The sequence below is a fragment of the Dipodomys merriami genome, unplaced genomic scaffold (assembly GCF_024711535.1).
Source record: "Dipodomys merriami isolate MVZ:Mamm:240054 unplaced genomic scaffold, mDipMer1.0.p SCAF_92, whole genome shotgun sequence".
NCBI classification, from domain to species: domain Eukaryota; kingdom Metazoa; phylum Chordata; class Mammalia; order Rodentia; family Heteromyidae; genus Dipodomys; species Dipodomys merriami.
The window spans coordinates 1,074,782-1,099,532 of NW_027206535.1; the positions used below are offsets into that span (position 1 = coordinate 1,074,782).

The window sequence follows — 24,751 nt, forward strand, 5'->3', positions numbered from 1 at the left end:
CCTCCTGCGCGTCCCTCACCTCTCGCCGCGGGTCCCGCGGGCCCCGGCTCATCCCCCACGCGCCGTGTCTTCGCGCGTCTCCTTCAGGAAACCTTTCCTGATTAACCCCGGCGGGACTGCAGCCTTCCCAACGCCCCGGGAGAGCGCGCGAGGCCACGGTGAGGGCGGCGGCGGGGGCCGCGGGGGGGGGGGGGCGCCGGCCGACCCCGCCCTGCCCGCCCTGCCCGCCCGCCCCGGCGCGAGTGAAGTCAGGCAGCGGCTCGGGGACACAGCTGTATTGGGGAGCGGGGGCTCCTACATAGTAGGAGGAGGCACGTCCCAGTCCCGGGGGGGCCGAGAACTCTGTACACAACGCGCGCGTGGCCCCAGCCCGGTCCATCCCCCCTCCGGCCCGCCGTGCGGCCCGCCCGGGGCCCAGTCCTCCGAGGACGCCGGAGGGGCGAGTTAAGGCAGCTTGGCTGGAAGGGAAGGGGGGGGAGGTGGGAGTCGGCCGTTTCCCCCCAAAACGCTGGCTCACCGGGAGGACGAGCTTCGCGCCTCCCACCCCCCTCTCGGAGACGGGGGGGGGGGGGAGACAATCGACGGTAATAAATAAGCCCGGGGCCAGACGGGGGCCCCGGGAGACTCTCAGAGTCCAGGAAGGCTGGAGGCGCGGGGCGGAGAGGGCGGTGGCGATCCTCGGGGAGGCTGGGGGGGGGGGGGCGGGCGCCCCAGCAGCAGCCTCTAAAAGTTAAAATGGCTGCCCTGAGGGGCGGCCCCGACCAGGGGAGACTTGGGGGACAACGGGGACTTGTCGACGTCCACCCTCTTCGGGGCGCGGCCGCGGTAGCCCTCGGCCCGGCCCAGGTACAGGAGGTGTCTCCCGGGCCCCCCGGAGTACCTGGAGGGGCCCCCGGAGGGGACGCGGGTGAGCAGCGCCGGGGGCGCCCGGTGCGTGGGGAACGGCAGGCGGCGGCTCCCCCCGACCCCGAGGCGGGGAGCCGGGGCGGAGAGCGCGGGCCGCGTGGGGGCGGCGGGCGCGGCACCCTGGCCGTCGGGGGGCACGTCCAGCCGGAGGGGCGGCGCGCATTCCCGGGGGAGCGCCCCCGAGTCCGCGAAGAGGGGGGGGCTGGGGGCCGGCTCGGGCGGGAGCGGGCGGCAGGTGAACGGGGCCGGGGGCTCGGCGGCCTTGCGGGGCGGCTGCGGGCCGTGCAGGTAGCGCAGCAGTTCCTCCAGCGTGGTCACCTCCACCGCCTGCCCCGGGCAGCCCGGCGGCGGCGGCCTCACCAGCACGCGCGGCGCGGGCCCGCCGGCCGCGTGGCCGCCCCGCGCGCGCCCCGGACCCTCCTTGGCGTTGTTCCCGTTCTGGTTCCACTCCCACGGGCCCCCGGAGGCGCGGAGGTGCTTGACGGGCAGCTCGGGCGTGGACTCGGGCGTGGGCAGGCAGGCCAGCTCGGGCGGAGGCCCGGCCTCGGGCGGAGGCAGGAAGGTGGTGTAGAGCTGCGGCGCCGGCGCCGGGTCGGCGTCCTTGGACGGCGGCGGGGGCTCCAGGCCGGCCCCGTGCAGCCGCGCCAGGCTGCGAAGCGAGAGCGGGCGCGGGAGCACCGGCGACTCCACGTCCTTGTTCCGACGGTGGTGGGTGCGGCGACACACACAGGAGACCAGGAGGCCGGAGACCGAGGCGCCCAAGGCGAAGGCTGCCGCCACACTGGCCAGGAGCAGCGGGATGGGGACGGAGCGGGAGGCCGAGGCGGGGAGGAGGTCCCGGCGCACGCCTGCCGACCGAGAGGGAGGAGGGAGGCTCAGCCCCGCGGAGGCCGCCGAGGCTGGGCCTCCAGGGCAAGTCTTAACACCAGTCGCTTGGCGCCTCGGATCAGACCTCACCACCTGCCCCACCCCGCCCCGCGGCCCCCCCCACACCTGCTGGGCCGTAGGTCTGGGGGGTCTCCAGCCCAGCCTGGCCCCTGTGAGCCATGCCAAGAACCTCTGCCAAACTGCTCGTGCAGGGGGAGGCGGGCTGCGATGCCCAGCTCTGGGCAAGGAAGGCCCCACACAGGCGTTAGTGGGCACCCCACACCAGCCTTAGGATTCTCCAACCATCAGCAGCCCCACACTGCACTCCTCGTCCCTCCCAGGTAAGTCCCCTTACCCTCAGTGTGAGCTCCAAGAGTGGAAGACAGGGGCCCGGGGTGGACATCACTGGGGGAACTGGGGGTCTCAAGGGAAGGGCCAGGACCCAGAAGCACTGGTGACAGAGACCAGGTCAGAGCCGGTGAGGCTCCTGCTCTCCCCCCTGCCACCCCCATACAAAGGTTCTCTTCCCCTCTGCCCCCATCTTGGGAACCTAAGAGTTCAGAACTCTAATCTGTACTTCCTTTTGGGGTGGAAGGGCTCACCGTACACAACCTTTATTTGTTTAAGTCCTATTTATTAAGCACCCAGGCATTGAGCCAGATGCTGGTATCTGGAGGATGCTGACCCTTTTCTGGGACCATGAGGTGTGCAGAGTGCTGTCTGCTGCTGCTCTTGGCCACAGAGTTGGTATGGAGGCTGAGCAAGGGGAAGGAGAGCTGGAACGAGAGAACTCACCGTAAGCAGAATCCCCAGGGCCAGACTGACTCCCGGTGGCTCCATCTATGAAGAAAATAGAGGGTAAACACGGGGGTAGGAGGAAGCTTCATAAAGAACTGAAGGAGGTGGAACTGAAGGTAAGAGAGACAAAAGCCTGAGATGTGGCCATGAGACCATGCAGCTGTGTGCCTCTGTTTACCTCGACAGTCACCATGCTCCATGGGCTCATGGTTCCCAGCGAGGGCCACATCAGCCCTAGAAGGAAAAGGAGGCAACTCAGAGCAGTTCTGTGCCTTACCCCCATCTCCCACACCTCCTTTATTTCTCAATTCTTTTAATTCTTTTCTCTCTAATATATTATCAGTGTATATTAATTGGAACAGAGTTTCATTAGATATTTCCATACATGCATATAATGTACTTTGATAAAATTCATCCCCCCTATTAATCTTTCTCACCCCCCCTCCCCCTTTTGAACACTTGGAACAGGTTTCATTATTCTATTTTCATACCTGCTCAAGAAGCACTTCAATCACATTCACCCCTCCTTCACCCTCTCTTCACCCTCCCTTGTTCCCACTCCCTAGCACACAGTCCCCTAGCTTTACTCTCCTCTCATCCTCCCTCCCCGCTTCCCAGGCTCCCCTTCTTTAGTGGTGGAGAATATTATCCTCAGGAGATCTTCGGGCTCCTTACTTACCCACCAGGTCCTCTGATATCCACACAGCCTCTGGAGCTATGCCATCCACAGTATGGGTCCCGAGAAGCCAGACAACTCCTAAGGGAAACTGAGTCATGTGAGACTGGGACCCCCTTCACTCCAGTCACATTCCATTTCACAGCCTTTTCAAATCTTCCCCTGGCTTACGGGAAGTTCCCGGCCCCATATTCCCATCCCAGCCTGCCCTCAAGGCCTTGGTTGTTAGTCCCCTTTAGAACGTTCAAGTACCCTTTTACCCCAAGCATGCCCTTACATTTCACCCTCCAGCCCACTCTGTGCTCTTGCTACCCAGGAAGCCTGGGGAGGCAGTGGCACTGGATTTCAGGCCCCTCTTACCTTTGACAAGCCCCATGCCTGGCACAGCGGCTCAGAGGGAGGTAGACAATACAGCCAGAGAAGGCCACAAAAAGCCTGTGACCTTCAGTGTCCAGCTCCAGCCCTATAATCCGTCGTGCTGTGTGGGCTGCCCGCTTCCCGCTGCACCTAGGGTGAGGCCAGAAGGAATCAGAATGCAGCAAACGAGGTTCCCTTTTCCCCAAAATGATGAACAGGGCCGGGCGCTGGTGGCTCACGCCTGTAATCCTAGCTACTCAGGAGGCTGAGATCTGAGGATCGTGGTTCAAAGCCAGCCTGGGCAGGAGAGACCATGAGACTCCTATCTCCAATAAACCACCAGAAAACCGGAAGTGGCGCTGTAGCTCAAGTGGTAGAGCGCTTGCCTTGAGCTGAAGAGCTGAGGGACAGCGCCCAAGCCCAGAGTTCAAGCCCCACGACCGACAAAAAAAAAAAAAAAGATGAACAGGAAGGGAGATCACAAACTAAGTTGGGTGCTCTCCTCACCATGCTCCTTTCTCGACCCACCGCTCCTGGCCCATCAAAAGCCATCACTAGAGTTCCTAGTCCATTCCCACACAGCCATGCGCCTCCTCCCAGCCCACCTCTGCCCCTCGGAGAGCAGCCCTCCAGAGACTCACCGCGAAGGGCTGTAGGCATCAATCTCTTCCAATAGGATGGGCTCAGGCTCCCCGGATTGCCCCCCTGGGGGCAGCACCTTCAGCACTGTCCCATCATTGGAGCCAAGGAACAGGACGGTGGTGTTACTATGGGGGCCAGCCATACCGTCCACAGCTACCTGGGTCAATAGCGCCCTGGAGTGATAGGCCTTGGGTGAGGGCAACCTGTCTAGCTGAAGGTGAGAACCCAGGTTCCCGCTCCAGTGTCCTTCCCTTGCACCCTCTGGGCTCCCTTCTTCGCTCTCCCCCTTCTGCCTTCGCGAGCTTTTACTCCCACCAATGGAATTGACTTTGTAAAGCCAGAGAAGGAAGAGCGGCTAAGGACAGGGGGCAATGGTCAAGTGTTTCATAGCCCCATACCTGTTACTGAGCGTGAGGAGAGGCTGATGGGTGGCAGGTGGCACAGCGGGGTCTAGCAGTGGGTGCGCCTTGATGAAAGTCAGGACGTCATCAGGGAGGTCTTGAGAAGAGGAGAACAAGGCAGCGCCTCCCACACCTGCACACGACCCTGGCCTGGCGGGCACGTGGGAAGGAGCACCTTAGGGCAGGGAAGCTGACCTTCACGAAGCCGTGCCCCCAGTGCTGCTCCCAAACAGGGGTGGTAAAAACCTCTGCTTCCTCCACACAGACACTGGCACCACTGCATCCCTTTCCTCTTGCAACCCAAGTGTCACTGCAGACCCCCACCAGCTCCTTGCTCAGGCCGTGGCCACCTTAGGCTTTCTCCTAATCCCATCTTGGGACGAGACACTTTGCTTCTGCCCCCCAGCAAAAGCCACCCCCATCCTGGGTACCTGGGTGAAGGGACCCTGTCCTCAGACACAGGGGTCCAGGCCCCATCCAGACTCCTCTGCTCCTTGAACTTGCCCTCAAACCCACGCTCAACATCATCCAGGTAGAAGGCGCAGACTGCAGAGCCAGGAATGCTGAGGAAGCCAGAGAAAATGCAGGATGAAAGAAAGGGCCTGCAAAGTTCCTGCCTGTAAGAAGAGCGGCCGCCCTTCCTCCATGCACTACGCCAGGAGGCAGAGCCGGGGCTCGGCGGCCACTGGCTGCCATGCTAGGAGAAGAAGAAAAACAAGTGGGCAGAACAGAAAACCAGATGTGTTTAAAGTACACCCTCACTGTCTCCAACAATAGAACTTAAGAGGGGAGTTTGAACTTAGGTAGAACAAGGAACAGATTCAGTACTAGTCAGCCAAGGACCAACCTATTGGTCTGAGTGGTGAAGACTCCAAAGAGCGCAGAGCGACCGTGCAGGTTCACAGGCCCAGTCAATGCCTGCAAGACGTCGAAGTAAAAGGTAGAGTCCCCAGGAACAGAGCAGTTGAGCCGCAGCTTTAGGAAGGATGTCCAATGGCGGTCCAAGGCTCGAGGTGAGCCACCCCTGTCCCGTTTACACACCCGGGCCACCCGGGAGAACTGCACCTGCCAGCAAGAGAGGCGGAGAACCACGGGGCCAGTTGGCTGGAAGGAACGTGCTGAGCGATCAGCACCAAGAAGCAAATGCGGGGGAAAGAGGAATTACGTAAATATTTAAGTGAAAAGGCTAGCCATTTTAAATTGTAAGTATATAAAAACATTGATAATTTGTGACCTGACAAAGTGATTAATACTGCTACCCTTTTTTTTTTTGGTTGGTTGGTTAGCTGTGGGGCTTGAACTCTAGGCCTGGGCGCTGTCCCTCAGCTCTTCAGCTCAAGGCTAGCGCTCTGCCACCACTTGAGCCACAGCGCCACTTCCGGCTTTTTCTGTTTATGTGGTGCTGAGGAATCGAACCCTGAGGGAAGCACTCTACCGCTGAGCCACCTCCCCACACACCCCCACCCCTGCTTTTTTTGTCATGGGGCTTGAACTCAGGGCCTGGGCACTGTTCCAGAACTTTTTTTTTTTGTCCGTTGTGAGGCCTGAACTCTGGGCCTGGGCGCTGTCCCTCAGTTCTTCAGCTCAAGGCTAATGCTCTACCACTTGAGCCACAGCACCACTTCCAGCTTTTTCTGTTTATGTGGTGCTGAGGAATGGAGCCCAGGGCCTCATGCATGCAAGGGAAGCACTCTACTACTGAGCTATCTTCCCAGCCCTGTTCCAGAACTTTTGTGCTCAAGACTAACACTCTACCACTTTGAGCCACAGCACCACTACTGGTTTTCTGGTGGTTAGTAGGAGATAACCAGCACTAGGCTCATCATTTGCTTCTTTAAGAAAATAACAAAGGGTTGGGAAGTTGGCTCAGTGGTAGAGTGCTTGCCTTGCATGCATGAGGCCCTGGGTTCGATTCCTCAGTACCACATAAGCAAAAAGAAAAAAGCCGGAAGTGGTGCTGTGGCTCAAGTGGTAGAGCGCTAGCCTTGAGCTGAAGAGCTGAGGGACAGCGCCCAGGCCCAGAGTTCAGGCCCCATGACCGGTCCCCTCCCCCCCCTCCACAAAAAAAGCAGATGGGCCATAGCAAAGAGAGGGAATGATGTGAAGGGTCAATTTGGATAAGGCTCAGAGCTTCTGTCACGGCAGAGAGCTGGGGGCCATTCAGGAAATTGTGTGGTAGAGATTAGAACCTGAAACTTTCCCTTGGACTCAAACCAGCTCCTCAGGGTCAACAGGACTCTCCGGCTACCCACCCCTGATGCCCATCTCCTTACCCTTCCTAGCCGGGCATCCTCCACAGAGACCTCTCGGAAGAAGAAGTAAACATGCTCTCCATGTTCCAAGGCATGGACAAAGTGTGGCTCTAGGGGTGGGACGGGAAAGGGGAGGGAAGAGCATTTATATAGCTGCTCAGACACTCTTAGCTCCTCCCCCTCTTCCCTCGGCAAGTACCTTCCCACTGTCCCCACACAGTCCAGCCTCCCTCCCGAGGCAGGCCCTGACCTCGGAGCCACTTGGAGTCGTACTTGGCCGAACGGAGGGGGGGCTGAGGCCCAAGGCTTCGGTACACGACAGCATCGCTGGCCTGGAAATCTGCGGCGGTGGCTGAGTACAGACTGCCCTCTGAAGATATGGGGAGGCAGGTGAGGGAAGGGCTCAGAAGTCTGTTCCCTGTCTGTTGCATGGGCCCCCACACCCTACCTAGGACTTGCCCTGGCCCCTATTTCAACCCCTCCAACTCAGGGACACAGAGAAAACACCAAGCTGGGGAAGGAGCTCCCGCCAGCCATATGCGGCTCCTCACGCCCAGGTGCACACCTGCGAAGATGGCCACATTGGACTGGGTGGCATCAAAGGGGCATCGAGCCTGCCCACTCAGCTCCTCACCCTCCTGCTGCAGCGAAGTTATCTGGAGACAGAGGAAGCAGGTTCTAGAACCCTGGGTTCTGGAATCTGGCTCTGCAGCCCCCTCTCCTGTCCCCTCGCCTCCTTCCCCAAACCCTCAGAATCCTTGCATGCCATGCAGGCCCGTTCCCAACTGCTAGTCCCTTCCCACCAAAGCGATCGCTCCTCTTGAGCTCTCCTCCCTACCCCGGCCCGCCCCAGACCTCCTTTGTACCCCATAGCTGCGGCACATAGGGCTGAACGAATTTGTCCCACAGGCCAAGAGTGTCTGGGAGTCCCAGGGAACGAGAACACGAATGTAGTTGTAGCACTCGTCCTAGAGAATCCAAAATTCTAGGTTAGTGATAGGGGACCCCTTGACTGGGATTGGGGGTCACAGGAAGTAAGGTTACTATCCTTAAGCCAGTCAGAGTTATGTGGCTAAGCTTCCAGACTAAGCTATTTGCTAGCCTCTGGCCTCTCTGAGCCTCACTTTCCTTCCTTCCTTCCTTCCTTCCTTTCTTCTTTCCTTCCTTCCTTCCTTCCTTCCCCCCCCCCCCCCCCCCCCAGTCATGGAGCTTGAACTCAGTGCCTGGGCACTGTCCCTGAGCTCTTTTGCTCAAAGGTTTTCAAGTGATTAATTAGAGACAAGAGTCTCATGGATTTCCACCGGTGCTGGCTTTGAACTACAATCCTAAAATCTAAGCCTCTGAGTAGCTAGGATTACAGGTGTGAGTCACCAGCAACCGACTTTTCTTTCTTTCTCTCTTTCCTTCTTTCTTTCTCTTTCTTTCTTCCTTCCTTCCTTCCTTCCTTCTTTCCTTCCTTCCTTCCTTTTGTTTTCTTTTTTTTTTTTTTTGCCAGTCCTGGGGTTTGAACTCAGGACCTGGAAGCTGTCCATGAACTTATTTTGCTCAAGGCTAGCACTCTACCACTTGAGTCACAGCACCACTTCCAGCTTTTTCTGTTTATGTGGCACTGAGGAATTGAACCCAGGGCTTCATGCATGCTAGCCAAGCACTCTACCACTAAGACACATTCAGCCCCTCTTCGTGCTCTCTCTCTCTCTCTCTCTCTCTCTCTTTCTCTCTCGTGTCCAAAGGGAAATAAGAAGCAAGAGCTCTCCTTCCTCCCTCTGTCCTCTGTGGGCTGGCAGCGAGAAGTGGGTAAGGAATTGGCCGCAGCAGAGCACGGCCGCTCCGGTGCTCATCCCCTCCTCACCGTCAGCTTCCCCCGCACCGCGCAGTTCTCCATATCTTGGCTCCTCCATGTTAGATACTGAAAGGAAACACAAAAGAAGGCAAACCATGGAACAACCTTGACCTCTCTGCACATTACAGCTCTTTTCAGCGCCTTCTCCCCACCCTCGTGCCCCCCAGGAGAACTTGCTCGGCCTCTTCTCCAGGCCTGCACCTCCTCCCACACAGCTCCTCACCTTGTTGGGCACCAGCCCCTCCCCTTCTTCTTGGGCTTGAAGATCGAAGGAGAAAACGTGGTCCCTGAAGAGGCAGTAAGGAGGGATCAGAGCTGAGCCAACGCACCCTGCCTGAGCTCCTTACCCGACCTTGCTCCTCATCACCTGCTTAGGGACAAACCACACGGACCTCCTCCCCTCCCCTCCCCTTTATTCCATGCCTTGGCATTTGTGCACTGGGTCCAAGCATGTCCATGTCCCATGGCTTGTGCACCTGCATGTGTCCCCTGCAAGATGCTGCAGTGGCCATGCAAGTCCCATGTCTGCCCAGGAGCATGCATGTGTGCCCCACAACTGGGCCTCGGCCAGTTTACCGGGCAGCCACTAGCAAGGTCCGGTTCAAAGTCAGGAATCTCTGAAAGTCCAACCCAAGTTCTGCAGCCACAGCATCATCCTCCAGGCCCCGGAACCAAGTTAACGGGGAAGTACCTAGAAGACACAGAGAAGTGGACTGCTGAGAGCAGCCAGGATGCTACCCTCTTCCACGACTCCCTGTCTAACCAGTGACACACGGCCATGTACAGAGTGGAGAGGTGAAGTAAGAGGGGCCCCAAGGCTATTCATAAAAGTAATACCAGTGAGCCGGGAGCCAGTGGCTCATGCCTATAATCCTAGCTACTTAGGAGGCTGAGATCTTAAGACAGAGGTTCAGGGGCTGGGAAGGTGGCTCAGTGATAGAGCGCTTGCCTTGCATGCCTGAGGCCCTGGGTTCGATTCCTCAGCACCACATAAGCAAAAAGAAAAAAGCCAGAAGTGGCGCTGTGGCTCAAGTGGTAGAGCGCTAGCCTTGAGCTGAAGAGCTGAGGGACAGCATCCAGGCCCAGAGTTCAGGCCCCACGACCGGACCCAAAAATCAAATCAAATCAAATAAAGAAATATTAAAAAAAAAAAAAAGACAGAGGTTCAAAGCCAGCCTGGGCATGAAAGGCCATGAGATTCTTATCTCCAATTAACTACCAAAAAGCCAGACATGAAGCTGTGGCTTAAGTTGGTTGAACACTAGCCTGGACCAGAAAAACCTCAGGGACCATGCTCAGGCCCTGAGTTTAAGCCCCAAGACCTCCATCTCTACTATCACCACCCCCTAACACACACACACACACACACACACACACACACACACACACAAATTAATAATACCAGTAACCCTGAGCACTTAATTCCTGCCAAGCACTTGTTTAGTACTTTATTTTTTTAAATTTTCTCTTGTACTGATTCTGGGCCTGGCACTGTCCCTGAAGCTTTTGTGCTTAAAGCTAGTGCTCTACCATTTGAGCCACACTTGGGTTACATAGCACTTTAGATGCACTGTCTCATTTAGTACACAAACCCTCTGAGGCAGGTACTCACTTTGGCCCCATTTCACAGATGAGGAGCATAAGGCTGGGAGCATCAGGGAACTTAGGAGCTCGTTTGGATTAGACTGATTCCAGAGCTGAGCCCAGTTCCTTCTTTTTTGTTTTTTTTGGGGGGGTCCAGTCGTGGGGCCTGAACTCTGAGCCTGGGCACTGTCCCTCAGCTCTTCAGCTCTAGGCCAGCGCTCTACCACTTGAGCCACAGCGCCAGGGAACTTAGGAGCTCGTTTGGATTAGACTGATTCCAGAGCTGAGCCCAGTTCCTTCTTTTTTGTTTTTTTTTGGGGGGGTCCAGTCGTGGGGCCTGAACTCTGAGCCTGGGCACTGTCCCTCAGCTCTTCAGCTCTAGGCCAGCGCTCTACCACTTGAGCCACAGCGCCACTTCCAGCTTTTTTCTTTTTGCTTATGTGGTGCTGAGGAATCAAACCCAGGGCCTCAGGCATGCAAGGCAAGCGCTCTACCACTGAGCCACCTTCCCAGCCCCTACTTCTAGTTTTCTAATGGCTAATTGGAAATAAGAATTTCATGAACTTTCCTTCCTGAGCTGGCTTGGAACATGATCCTCAGATCTCGGCCTCCTGAGTAGGTAGGATTACAGGCGTGAGCCACCAGCGCCCAGCTGCTTCTGCCACTTCAGACCCACTCCAGCTGTCGACTTGGTCTCATCATTGAAACCACTGTCAGAAGTGGCTCTGTGGCTTAAGTGGTAGAGCACTTGCCTTGAGCTGAAGAGCTCAGGGACAGAGTCCAGGCCCAGAGTTCAAGCCCCAGGACTGACAAAAAAAAAAAAAAAGTAATTTGAACCCACTGTCATCAGTGTTCAAAGGAAGACCAGAGTTTAGGGATAGATAATTTTTTATTCATAAAATGACAGAGGGTTGCATCTGGCATTTTGTCAGTTATTCTTATCTGTCCCCCAACAATTACCTCCAGTATCTCAACTGCATTTCCTAACTCCTTAAAATTATTCCAAGTCTTATATATAACTGGGCTTGTGGTGCACATCTGTAATCCTAGCACTTGGGAGGCTGAGGCAGGAGGATCATGAGTTCCAGACCAGCCTGGGCTTGAGAGTAAGACCCTCCTCTCCAAAAAAAAAAAAAAAAAGACCAAAACAACAATAATAAACAAACAGAAACCTAAATATATAAGCAAGGGCCTGTCAACAGATACAAGTTTTAGAAAAAGTGGGCTTCTAGGGCTGGGAAGTTGGCTCAGTGGTAGAAGTGCTTGCCTTGCATGCCTGAGGCCCTGGGTTCAATTCCCAGCATCATATAAGCAAAAACAAAAAAAGCCAGAAAGTGGCGCTGTGGCTCAAGTGGTAGAGTGCTAGCCTTGAGCTGAAGAACTGAGGGACAGCGCCCAGGCCCAGAGTTCAGGCCCCACAACCGGACCCCCCCCAAAAAAAAAAAAAAGAAAAAGTGGGCTTCTAATTTGTCATGTTGGGACTCAGGCTTATTGGTGGTACAAGCAGTTGACAGGGAGGTAAGAATTGTTGGGAACCACTGCAGTAGTCCCAGGCTTTTACTTTGTAGCCAAAAATAAAACAAACAAATATAAGGCATTTACTTCATGCCAGACAGTGTTCTCAGCACTTTACTTCATTTGTATCTATTACCTCATTTAATCTCCAAATAACTTTGTGAAGTAGAATACTATTATTATCTTCATTTTACAGATGAGGAGACTGAGGCATAGAGAGGTTAGATAACCTTACAAGGTCACACAGCGAATAACCAGCTTAGCAGATACTCAAGTATGCTAAGTTTTGTTCTGGCTGAGAGCTCAAGTTTTTTGTTTTGTTTTGTTAGTAGGGTTTTTCTATGTAGCTCAAGCTGGCCTTCAACTTGAGATCCTCCTGTCTCAACCTCCCCAGTGTGTGTGTGTGTGTGTGTGTGTGTGTGTGTGTGTGTGTGTGTGTGTGTGTGTGTGTGTGTGTGTGTGTGTGTGTGTGTGTGTGTGTGTGTGTGTGTGTGTGTTTGTTAGTAGGGTTTTTCTATGTAGCTCAAGCTGGCCTTCAACTTGAGATCCTCCTGTCTCAACCTCCCCAGTGTGTGTGTGTGTGTGTGTGTGTGTGTGTGTGTGTGTGTGTGTGTGTGTGTGTGTGTGTGTGTGTGTGTGTGTGTGTGTGTGTGTGTGTGTGTGTGTGTGTGTGTGCACCAGTCCTGGGGCTTGAACTCAGGGCCTGGGTGTTGTCTGTCCCTGAGCCATTTTGTGCTTGAGCCACAGCACCACTCCACTTTTTTGAGTGGTTAATTGACAGTAAGAGTCTCATCGGGACTTTTCTGCTTGGGCTGGCTTCAAACCACCATCCTCACATCTCAGCCTCTTGAGTCGCTAGGATTATAGGCACAAGCCACCGGGCTCCCGGGCCACTTGACCCCTTTGAGCCACAACTCTACTTCCATTTTTAAGGTTAATGGGAGTCTCACGGACTTTCTTGCCTGGGCTGGTTTCAAACCCTGATCCTCAGATCTCAGCCTCCTGAGTAGCTAGGATGTGAGCCACCAGTGCCTGGCAAAAGCTCATATTCTTAAATGATACTGCCTTTTAAATAATAATAAAAAAAATACAGACCCCAGGATGAGAAGTAACCAATATCAGGTACCAGCTCACTCTGTTTCTTCCCCGTTGCTGGCTGGGCTCCTAGCTTCTCAGAGCCTTTCTGTACCTTGCCTCCCACATAGGGATCTCAGTCTCCCCTTGCTCATGAGAAGGGCGAGGTGGGTAGAGGGCACTCACCTTGCAGGTCAGAGGTCAACAGAGGGAGGGGGTCCTGAGGAAAGGCAGCCTGGGTGTGGGGAAGTGACAGCAGCAGCAGCAGTAGCAGTAGCAGCAAGGGCATGAGGTAGGGGGCCCGGGGCATCCTGTGCGGGGCAGCTCAGGCCCCAGGGGGTGCCCCCTCACCCATAAGCTGGCCCTGAAAAGGGAGACAGAAAAGTGGGGGAAGAGACCCTTTCCTTCTACCCCTGTTGTAGGCTCTTCCCCACGCCTATCCCCAGAAGACCTTGTAAGGTGGGGGTTAGAGCCCTCCTCGCCGCACTGTCCCAGTGCCAACCAGCTGTCACTGTCACTAAGGCTCTTCCCTCTCCAACTGGCCCAAACTGGCTTGTGTGAGCCCCCCCCCCCATGACCCCAGGTAAGGACAGGACACGCTAGCTCCCATTCCCCCTCCCAGACTTCTCACTCTTCTCTCCTGACTGGCTGGGACACTCGGTAGGTGACACCTCCTGGCCCCCCTTGTGCTAACCCCTTCTCCAGCTATAATTAGACGCTGAAGCCTTAAAATTATAAATAGTGACTCCTTGGCACGAGGAAGAGGCAGAGGGCACCAAGTCTGCTCCTTTTCCCTCCCAGACCCCAACGGCACCCTGGGAGCAATGCAAGCACCACGCCCAGGCACCCACAGCTGGGTGGCAGCTCCCAGCTTCTCTAGGGGGTGAAGAAGACCAGAATGCAGGGGCAGATAGTCTGGGGGGGGGGTATTGTCTTGGTCCAAGCTTCTATTTCAGGGGTCCTTCCAAGGCTAGGGAAGAAGCTGGGCAGGGAGGGAGAAAAGGGGGGGGGGGGGCGACAATCTTAGCCAAAAATGAATCTGCATCAAAGCCAGATCAGAGGCTAAATTTAGCTCTGGCTGCAGCTGTCTCCTCGACCACTGGGCCCCCTCCCAGCCTCTCTAGCCCCTTATTCCCTCCCTGGTTCCTAAGGACTTGATTTGGGGGAGAACAGACCTCCTCCTCCCCAACTATGAGGAGCCGGGGAGAGAAGGGACTGGTGAAGCTTAATAGCTCAACGCGCCTCTCTTTTCCTTTCTTCCCTCATTGGGCTGCCTCTGAAATTGAAATATAAATAATTCAATGACAGGCAATTGTAGCCCAAAGTCCAGAGAAAAGACGGATATGGTGGAAGGGATGATGAGCCGGGTCTCCTTCCCACTCATCAGCCCCCCCAGCCAGCTGACCCTGGCTGGACCCACAGTGGGAGGCGCACACCAGCTTCCTGCCTTTCCCTGACATTGAAATGAGGGGCTGAGGAGGCGCCGGAAATCAGGTCAAGAGGGGGGAAGCATCCTTTCTTTTGTGAACAGATCATGGCCAGCCCATGTCCCCCTCTAAAGAAGAAACCAAAGCCCAGTCTCTTTCCATCTCCCCAGTAATTCTGCTCTCGAAGCCAGGACCCATTGTCCCCCACCCCCATTCCAGCGTCACTGGTGGGGAGGCTGACGTCAGGTGGAGCCCCATGAGAGCTGGAGGAAGGGAAGGGGTAGAAACACCTAATGATGACCCCCTCTTCCCCAGAGGCAGACAGTCAGCGAGCTAACGACCCTCCGGTGTGGCAAAGTCTAGCCTCCTTCTCTCCCGCAGCCCATGATTCCGGATGCTGATGCTCCCAGGGGAAGAGAAAGGGACACAGCTTGTCTCCTGTGCTCCCCTACCTGCCCCCCCTCAAGTTGCCCAGGGCAACTGGTATCTTCACCCTGGAAACAACTTTGGTCTCTGACAAGTGGGGAAAATAGCCAGACCCTCTTCCTGCTCCCTGGCAGTGGCCTGCTTGTAGCCCCTGCCCCCAAGACTCGGCTGCCCTTTCTTACCTGGGGTGGGGAGTCCTGTGGGGGACTGGAGGGGGGCTTAGGAGACCTCTGACCTGACAGAAGAAGGGACAAAAGGAGGAAAAAGACTAAGTTACACTTTCCTGAACACATCCCTTAAAAGTCAATGTGAGAATTCAGGCAAAGTCTGCCAAGGCTAGTATCGGGGAGATGCTGCTTTGGGAGGGGGACCTCGTGGGTGAGGAGGGGTGCTGACATTTAGTTCGGTGACAAAGGCACTGACATCTTCATACTGGGGAGAGCCCCGAGCCAGAAGCTGCGGAAAGCTGGGCACCAGCCTTGGGAAAAGGGGTGCCCGGGAGAGTTTGTGGGACACGATGACCACTCCCATGTTGAAACCTTCAACATCCAACAGCATTCTCAGCAAAAAGCGCCCTAGCTAGGGACAATAGAGGCTAATTTACATCTCATTTGCATGCTCTTCATTTCCAGGCAAAATGCTCTGATAGCGAGCACCCCCCTCACACACACCCCAGTCCCTTCTTCCTTCAGAAAGCAGGCCCGGCCCCTTCCACCAACCTCTCCCCACACCGCCCCCCTCGCACACACTTCAGCTGGCTTAGTCCAGCCTCTAAAAACACTTGGTTGGCCTTTGCCTTGGCCCAGGAGACTCAACAGTGATACATCTTTAAGAGGACTTCCCATAGCTGCTTGGGGGAAGCAGCATCTGGGTGGCTCCCACCCAACCTCGCGTCTGGGTGGGGGAGAGGCTCACAGGGACTGGGGGGAACCCTAGGAACACACCTGGCCACTCTGTCCTCCCCTTTCGGATCCCTCCCCCCCAGCCCCCAGGCTGGGAGAAGGACTCAGCCCTCCTCTCGGTGGGGCAAGCAGCCACCTCTGGGGAGTGGCCGAGGTCACAGCCTGAGTGTAGCGGAGCTGAGGAAGGGACCGAGGAGGCCGGGCTGGGGACAATAGCAGGAAGCCCTGGGGCTGGTCTCCCGCCTCAGCCCACCTTCTTTAGGGGGAGTCGGGGGCGCGTTCGGATCTCCAAGACCTTTCCCCTCCGCCCTTCCGCGCTCGGCCCCTACCCCGCCTCCCTCCCACCCAGCCCCCAACGAGGAGAAGCCAGGTGTCCCCAGCTTCGCGGGCGGCGGGGCTCCGGGCCAGGGGCTCGACGTCTCCCGCTCAGTGAAGCTAAGGAGGGGCGGGCAGCAGAGTCTGGGCCGGGACCGGGTCCCAGAGCCACGTTAGCGGGAGGAGGGGCTGGAGGGGCCTGCAGGCGCCGAGCGGCGGGGACCGGGCGGGGGTGGGGGAGCGGAGGCGGGTCTCCCCGGCCCCGGGAACCGGCGCCAGAAGCCGAGCACCAACGAGGGCGGACCCCGGGGCCCCGGGCCGGCGCTGAGCGGCATCGCCGAGCGGCGATGCCCGGTTCTCCTCCTCCTCGGTTCTCCTCTTAACAAAGCCCTGGACCGAGTAAGGGGGCGAAGGAAGGAGACGGGAGCTGGGACGATGCCCCAGACCCCGACTCTACTCAAGCCGATCCCCCAGGGAGTGCTCGGACGTCTGCTTGCACAAGGACGAAGCTGCAGCCCTGACACCCAAGTCCGAACCACACATCGCCTTTGGCATCGCTGCAGGGGCCTCGGGAGTCTGGCCCTCCGCGGGTCTCCGAGCCTCAGTTTTCCCTGCGGGGGAGGCGGGGGGGGGGCGGCTTTCCACCCTCTGTACCGTGCGCGCCTCGGGGAAAAAAAAAATCCATCTTGGTGCTCCTGGAATCTTGCAGGAGGCGACACAAGTGAGAATGGTGGGAAGAGGAGCACGGAGCGCAGCCCCAGCGCCCAACAGTGCGGTGGGCGGGGGGGGGGCCTCCGCCGCGGACCCCTTCCCCCCCCAGCACCCAACTCTGCTGACCCCCCCCTCTGCAAGCCGGCGACCCCTCCCGGGTCGCTGTGGCACAGCGGAAGCCAGACCCCGACCTGCAAGCGCCCCCGTCACACCCCCCACCTCTCCATTCCCGCCCCGGGGTACTTGCTCGAGATCCGGGTCAGTAGGCTCGAGCTCGAAGCAGGCGGTCAGCAGCTCCGCGCCGTGCAGAGTTCGAAATCCGTGATTGGGGCTCAGGTGAGCTGGGATGAGCGTCCCGGTTGAACGGTACTTGGATGTGGGCGCCCAGGCGCTGTCGGGTTAGGAGAGCCCAGGGTTCGAGTCGCGGCCCCCACTCCCTCCTCGGATCCGCGGAGGAAAACAATGCGACCGCCCGGAGCTCTGGGCTCGGCCCCAGCGGCCCCGCCCGCCTCCTGGCAGGACCCGCCTCCCGCCCGCCTCTAGGTTGCCTCAACTAATCGCGGCTTCAGAGGTCGCCTAGACTCCGCCTTCTCTCCACCTTTCCACCAATAGCATGGCTCGAGGGCGGAGCTCCAGAAGCACCGTCCACCCAGAGGGCGGAACCTGGAGGGTGAGACTGGGGCGAGATGGAGAGACCCCACGGACAGTCGCTGAGACCCTCCCCTCGACCCCCTCCTCCCCGCTCCGACAGAAGAGGAGACACACACCGAAACAGACAAGCTGGCAGAGGAGAGGCCCTGGGGAGAAATGTCATAAGAGAGGAGGGAAAAGAAGCTGAGGGAAATAGAGACAGGAAACCTGGGGGCCTCGAATGGGCTGGGCTGTCAGAGCCTGCGCGGTCCTCCCTCACTTCCCTTCAATGGCTTTGGCGACTACGTCCCCTAGGGGTTCCTCCTGCTTCTTCTGTTCTCTGCTCCAACCCTCCGTTCCTCCTCTATGTGCTTTTCCCTCTATATGCCCATGTGCCGCCTCCAGCTCATCCTGACCCCACTAGGAAGGCCTAGCTCATATTTGGGGGCGTGAGGCCTGAGAAAGGAAAGAAAGTACCCATGGCATGTTTTCCTTGTCCCCATCATCTCCTCCCAAAGCAGGATGGACTTGGGCCACCATACGCAAGTCAGGAAACTAGTGTTAGTAGTCAGGCTGCTGGCTGATGGAAGAAGACAGGTGAGAGAGCTGAAGCCAAGAGAGAAACATGGAACTGAGCCTAACTGATTCAGAGAAATAGAGAAGGAAGAGCCACTCTGGAGATCTAAAAGACGTAAAGTGACCAGCTATCCTATCTTCATTCTATGCCATTAGCACAGGCTCAGTAGTATCCCACCTCTCCTGGGAGGATCTTGAACATCCCTCCAATTAGCAAAACTGCTCCTCCATAAAGACCTTCGATTTTAGGAATGTCCATGAGAAGGGAGAATAGGCGACTTCAAACAGTACTGTTGGTTTCCACCCTAAAATTGGCTGCTAAGATTCTTCCCTGCGTGGGGCTGGAACAAAAGACATTCTCAAAGTTCCCAGGAAAGTAGGTGGCCTGGGAGACATTGACATTCTGGGACAGTTTTATCTGAGTTGGCACTTCCATCCACATCTTGGACATTAGATTAGAGGAAAGGAAGGGCAGGTACCATTTTTCCACCAGCTTTGACTGGATGGGGATGAAGGTGTAGAGCATCAACAACTGGGCTAAGTACATTAGTGAGTAATACACTCACCTACACACACACACACACACACACACACACACACACACACACACACACACACAGAAACAGAGATCCAGGCCTGGTAAACCACTGAGGGATTTTGGACCCAAGCCAATTTTTTTTGGGGGGGGTCCAGTCGTGGGGCCTGAACTCTGGGCCTGGGTGTTGTCCCTCAGATCTTCAGCTCAAGGCTAGAGCTCTACCAATTGAGCCACAGCACCACTTCCAGCTTTTTTTTTCTTTTTGCTTATGTGGTGCTGGGGAATCGAACCCAGGGCCTCAGGCATGCAAGGCAAGCACTCTACCACTGAGCCACCTTCCCAGCCCCACCGAAGCCAATTTAGCAGATAGTTAAATTAGGAATTGTTTAAAAGGCTGAAAAGAAGGCTTTTTTTTTGTTTAGTTTTGGTTTTGTCAGTCATGGGGCTTGAACTCTGGGTCTGTGCACTGTCCCTCAGTTCTTCAACTCAAGGATAGCACTCTACCACTTGAGCCATAGCGCCACTTCCAGTTTTCTGGTGGTTAAATGAAGATATGAATCTGGATCTGGTTTTGTATCATATATCCTCAGATCTCAGCCTCCTGAGTAGCTAGGATTACAGGCATGAGCCACCGGTGCCCAGCTTGAAAAGAAGTTTTAAGAGAAAGATAATTCAAAGTGTAGAAGCACTTAAAGGTTAAAATTAATTTCTCCAGCTCCTAACACAGGGCTTAGTTATTCAAATATGTATTTATTGAATAGATTAGTGAAAAAGATTAAAGTACAATTCATTAAAGTGTGTTTGTGTTAGGCCGGGCGCTGGTGGCTCACGCCTGTAATCCTAGCTACTCAGGAGGCTGAGATCTGAGGATAGCCGTTCAAAGCCAGCCCGGGCAGGAGAGACCGTGAGACTCCTATCTCCAATAAACCACCAGAAAACCGGAAGTGGCGCTGTAGCTCAAGTGGTAGAGCGCTCGCCTTGAGCTGAAGAGCTGAGGGACAGCGCCCAGGCCCAGAGTTCAAGCCCCACGACCGACAAAAAAAAAAAAAAAAAAAAAGTGTGTTTGTGTGTGTGTGTGTGTGTGTGTGTGTGTGTGTGTGTGTGTGTGTGTGTGTGTGTGTGTGTGTGTGTGTGTGTGTGTGTGTGTGTGTGTGTGTGTGTGTGTGTGTGTGTGTGTGTGTGTGTGTGTGTGTGTGAGACTGTGAGTACTAGGACTTAAACTCAGGGCCTGGGTGCTGATCCTGAATTTTTTTCACTGAAGTCTGCCACTTGAGCAACATCTCCCCATCTGGCTCTTTGGTTGTTAATTGGAGGTAAGAGTTTCATTGACTTTCCTGCCCAAGATGGCTTCAAACCACAATCCTCAAATCTCAGCCTCCTGAGTAGGTATGAGCCAAGATTTGACTCATCTAAAGTTTTAAGACATTATATCTATTGTATCCCTAGCTGTGCATTTGTAAGTTACTCAGGAGATAAATTTGAGAAAAGTAGGGCAGATGAGCAAAATACCATATGCAAACTGGAAAGCATTAAAAAGTTTGGAAAGAACCTGTACCAGTGATTCATGCCTATAATCCTAGTAGTTTAGTAGGTTGAGATGCAGAGGATTGAACTTTGAAGCCAGCAAAGCAGAAAAGGCTGTGACATTCTGCCTCCAAAATTATCAGCGAAAGCCATTAGCCATGGTATAAGCATGGTTCAAGTAATAAAGTGTTGGCAGAGCAAGTAAATGGCGGGAGTACAAGATCCTCCAGGGAAGAGAGAAGGGAGAAGAGGCGGGTGACAGGAAGAAGAGCCTGCAAATGGAGATCAAGGCCCATTGGAAGGCTGAGTTTGTAGTACTTGAGTCAGAGGAGAGACAGGAAGGAACTCAAGGTGAGGGACCGCCTACAGAAGATGGCTGTGCAGAGGAACTCTGATCCATCCTTTAGTGTAATGGGAAAACACCTTCAAATAGTCAGTGAGGGATCTAAGCAAACAAAAACAAAGAAAAACAAATAAACAAGGGCTGGGAATGTGGCTTAGTGGTAGAGTGCTTGCCTAGCATGCATAAAGCCCAGGATTCAATTCCTCAGTACCACATAAACAGAAAAAAACAGAAGTGGTACTGTGCCTCAAGTGGTAGAATGCTAGCCATGAGCAAAAGAAGCTCAGGGACAGGGCCAGGCTCTGAGTTTAAGCCCCAGGACTGGCCAAAAAACAAAAAACAAAACCTTGTCAGGTGCTGGTGGCTTATACCTGTAAATCAATCCTTGGTGCTCAGGAGGCTGAGGATTGAGATTCAAAGTCAGCCCAGACAGGAAAGTTCGTGAGACTCACTCTTATCTCCAATTAACCTCCAGAAACCAGAAGTGGCACTCTGGCTCACACTGGTAGAACTCTAGTCCTGAGCAAAAGGAGCTGGAGGAGAAGCATCCAGGCCCTGAATTTAAGCCCCATGACAAACTAAAACAAAACAAAGCAAAAGAAACAACTCTCCTCTCAATGACTCTCCTCTCCCTGAACCCCTGGCTGTTGCAGCTGATGCTGCCCAGCCCCTCCAAGTGACCAGGAAGCAGCACATTGAGTGGATGGTCACCTTCAGGCAGCAGCCTCCACTTGTGACAATCTGCTGGTCATGTCACCAGCAAATCCATCAGACTGGATCTATATGCCTTATTCTTGTTTGTTTGTTTTGTTGTTAGTCCTGGAAGCTGAACACGAGTCCTCAAGCTAGGTAGGGAGGCAGTCTACCCTTGAGCCATGCCCCTCAGCCTATAATGCCCTCTTAGCACAACCTTGATTTGACTCTTAACTCTTGAGTTTGATGCCTACAGCCCCAGAATCTGAGGGTCTGTGGCTTTGGAGGTGGCTTACATATCATCTTTCAGTAAAAAGCCCCAATATTTCCCTTTCCAATACTTTTATCTTGGACTCTGAAGGGCAATAGTCTTCTTGCTAGACTTCCCAGCTGGCTGGGTGCCTATATTTTCCTCACCCTCATTCTCATCCTTAAGCCCAGAAGTAGCTAGGAAAACACTTTTGATATTTTGCTTATGAGGCTTAGATATTATTTCACAGCTCCCTGACCCAGACTCCTAGATAATCTAAAGTTCTTAAATATCAGGCTGCATGTCTGGGGCACTTGAGATCAGCGAGCCTTTCCCCTAAAACTCCAGTATTTGCACATCAGTAGAAGTTTCTCAAGTAAATCGAGAACCAGACCCACTCTACAAGTCCTGCCCAACTCCCTGCCTAAGACACAGAGAGCAAGGGCTATGCTATTGGCTGTCTTAGGCTAGGAGGGGCTCCAGGCTGACTTTGCTACTGGCTTTTGTTAAAAACTCTGAGGACTGCTGAATGGTATATTACTAGGAAAATAGGAGTAGATTTACATTCAAGTGAGCACCCATCATTTTAGGTAGAATTCAGTCCTCCCTCTCTGAGGTCTGTTTTCTAAAAAGCAGTCTCTTCTCAGGACCCCTTTTCCTTGGATTGTACAAGGTGGCCATTCTTCCCAAATGAAAAGACACCACGCTGGGCACTGGTGGCTCACACCTGCAATCCTAGCTACTTGGGAAGCTTAGATCTGAGAATTATAGTTCAAAGCCAGCCCTGGCAGGAAATTCTGTGAGACTCTTATCTTCAATTAACTACCCCAAAACAGGAGGTGATGCTGTGGCTCAAAGTGGTAGAGCACTAGCTTTGAGCAAAGGAGCTCAAGGAGAGTCCCCAGGCCCAGAGTTCAAGCCTCACAATCAACCAAAAAAAAAAAAAAAAAGAAGAAGAAGAAGAAGAAAGAAAGAGAAAGAAAGGAAGAGAGAAAGAAAGGAAGAGAGAAAGAGAGAGAGAAATAAAGCAAGCCAGGAACTGGTGATTCACGCCTGTAATCCTAGCTACTAAGGAGGCTGAGATCTGAGGATTGAGGTTCAAAGCCAGCCCAGGCAGGAAAGTCTGTGAGACTCTTATCTCCAATTAACCACCAGAAAACTGGAAGTGGCGCTGTGGCTCAAGTGGTAGGGGGCTTGCCATGAGCTGAAGAGCTGAGGGACAGGGCTCAGGCCCAGAGTTCAAGCCCATGACGGCCAAAAAAAGAAAAGAAAAGAAAAGGAAGAATGAAAGAACGGAAGGAAGGAAGGAAGGAAGGAAGGAAGGAAGGAAGGAAGGAAGGAAGGAAGGAAGGAAGGAAAAGACACCAACTTCTCCCTACAAATTTCTCCACCACAGCTGTTTCCTAGTCAAGTCACTCTTACATTTGACAGGTGAAGATGGGAACTAACTAAAAATGTTTTAGTTTCAGGTGTTAGTACCTGGCTAGGGAGCTGTGATACTTTTTCTTTCTATCTTTGTTTTTGTTTTTTGTCTGTAGTTCATGGGGTTTGAACTCTGGGCCTGGGTGCTGTCCCTCAGCTCTTCAGCTCAAGGTGAGCACTCTACCACTTGAGCTACAGCACCACTCCTGGTTTTCTGAGTGTTTATTGGAAATAAGAGTTTCATAGACTTTTCCTGCCTGGGCTGGCTTTGAACTGTGATCCTCAGATCTCAGCCTCCTGAGTAGCTAGGATTACAGGCGTGAGCCACCAGCGCCCGGCTCTATGTAAATTCTTAAAAAACAAAACAAAACACAGTTCATTGGAATAAAAATAAAAGTTTTAAGGCCTAAGCCGGGCGCTGGTGGCTCACGCCTGTAATCCTAGCTACTCAGGAGCCTGACATCTGAGGATCTCGGTCCAAAGCCAGCCGGGGCAGGAGAGACTGTGAGACTCCTATCTCCAATAAACCACCAGAAAACCGGAAGTGGTGCTGTAGCTCAAGTGGTAGAGCGCTCGCCTTGAGCTGAAGAGCTGAGGGACAGCGCCCAGGCCCAGAGTTCAAGCCCCATGACCAACAACAACAACAAAAAAAAACAGAAAAAAAAGTTTTTAAGGCCTAACTCAGATTTTAATCAATCCAATAAGTATTAAACATTTAATTCCAGCATAATCTCTTGCAAAATTCATGGTGGGTTTTATCCTAGTTTTCAAAATAACCATTTAGGCTGGGAAGGTGGCTCAGTGGTAGAGCGCTTGCCTTGCATGCATGAGGCCCTGGGCTTGATTCCTCAGCACCACATAAGCAGGAAAAGCAGGAGTGGTACTGTGGCTCAAGAGGAAAAGTCCTAGCCTTGAGCTAAAGAGCTGAGGGACAGCGCCCAGGCCCAGAGTTCAGGCCCTATGACCAGCAAAAACAAGAAAATAACCATTTATTTGAATTAAAACAAGATTTGCATTTACTAAGTAGTCAAAAAGCAATATCAAAAGCAGGGCATGGTGGTATGCGTTTGTAATCGTAGCACTCTTAAAAACTAAGACAATCCAGGCACTAATGACTCATAACTGTAATCCTAGCCATTCAGGGTGCTGAGATCTGAGGATAACAGGTCAAAGCCAGACAAGGCAAGGAAGCCTGTGAAACTCTCATCTCCGCTTGGCCACCATAAAAGAAAGGGGGGGGAGGGAAGCAGAAAGTAGAGCTGTGGTTCAACTGGTAGAGTGGCAGCCTTGAGCAAAAAAGTGAAGCGACAGTGCACAGCCATGAGTTCAAGCTCCAATAGGGCACAAAATTCATTAATGAATCAGTCAATCAATTACATGCTAAGGTAGGAGCACAACCTGGTTATACTGTGAAACCCTGACACAAAAGGAAAAACCCTACAAAATAATACACACACACACACACACACACACACACACACACACACACACACACACACACACACACACACACACACACACACACACACACACACACACACACACACACACACACACACACACACACACACACACACACACACACACACAACCCATACCAAAATTCATTCTCATGAAGACTCTAGAGAAAGATGCTGGATACATTTTTGTTTTTCTTTTTCAGCTCTGGGACCAAACCGTCAGCCTTGAGCACACTGTGCAAGCATTCTACTCTTAGTCACATCTCTAGCCTGCTGGATACATTTTCTTGTGGAGGACGAGGGAACTTTGGTGGGAGTTAACTTGGAAAATGAAGAAAATGTTCCAAAGGGGGACAGAGATAAGAAAAAAAACTCTGAGCTGGTGAGCCTGGAGACCGAAGTCTGACTAGCAAAGTCCTGTGAGGCTCGTGGAGAACGGCCCAGCGAGGTTAGCTGGGAGCAGGGGAACTAAATTCGGGAAGGCCCACAACACTCAGGTGAGGAGTTCAAGTGATCCAGTAGGCGTAGGGCATCGTTTTAAGCCCTTTCTTTATAAGGTTGAAGTTGTGGAAATGTTTTATTTGTTTTGAAGCAAGAAGACAGAGAACTCTATTAGCAA

The 24,751-nt window shown here is 54.0% G+C and overlaps 1 protein-coding gene across 5 annotated transcripts; it reads right to left on the reverse strand.

Moving 5' to 3' along the window:
• Positions 1-260: 260 nt before the first annotated feature.
• LOC138821642 (semaphorin-6C) lies at positions 261-17,159 on the reverse strand. 5 transcript variants are annotated; one of them, XM_070014097.1, is made up of 21 exons: positions 16,944-17,159; positions 14,951-15,003; positions 14,091-14,191; positions 13,102-13,279; positions 9,319-9,433; positions 8,966-9,029; positions 8,752-8,808; positions 7,766-7,867; positions 7,465-7,555; positions 7,150-7,269; positions 6,921-7,009; positions 5,495-5,712; positions 5,079-5,210; positions 4,645-4,797; positions 4,246-4,419; positions 3,608-3,754; positions 3,251-3,328; positions 2,750-2,805; positions 2,569-2,613; positions 2,129-2,224; positions 261-1,754 (listed from the first exon to the last, which is right to left on the reverse strand). In XM_070014097.1, exons 4-21 carry the CDS (start codon positions 13,223-13,225, stop codon positions 724-726), a joined length of 2,892 nt encoding a protein of 963 aa, XP_069870198.1. In that variant the 5' UTR covers positions 13,226-13,279; positions 14,091-14,191; positions 14,951-15,003; positions 16,944-17,159; the 3' UTR covers positions 261-723. The 5 variants fall into 5 exon arrangements, with proteins under 5 accessions (XP_069870198.1, XP_069870199.1, XP_069870197.1 ...); XM_070014098.1 differs by having other exon boundaries at positions 16,940-17,159; XM_070014096.1 differs by lacking the exon at positions 14,091-14,191.
• Positions 17,160-24,751: the final 7,592 nt, after the last annotated feature.

What these genes read in the sequence shown, in the direction of transcription:
- LOC138821642 (XM_070014096.1), bottom strand. Translation starts at nt 13,225, where the DNA reads ATGCCCCGGGCCCCCTACCTCATGCCCTTGCTGCTACTGCTACTGCTG. An exon ending in ACCTTGCTAGTGGCTGCCCG is followed by an intron (nt 9,030 to 9,318) that starts GTAAACTGGCCG and finishes CTGCCTCTTCAG; the next exon opens with GGACCACGTTTTCTCCTTCG. An exon ending in CCCTGGGGATTCTGCTTACG is followed by an intron (nt 2,225 to 2,568) that starts GTGAGTTCTCTC and finishes CTCTGTCACCAG; the next exon opens with TGCTTCTGGGTCCTGGCCCT.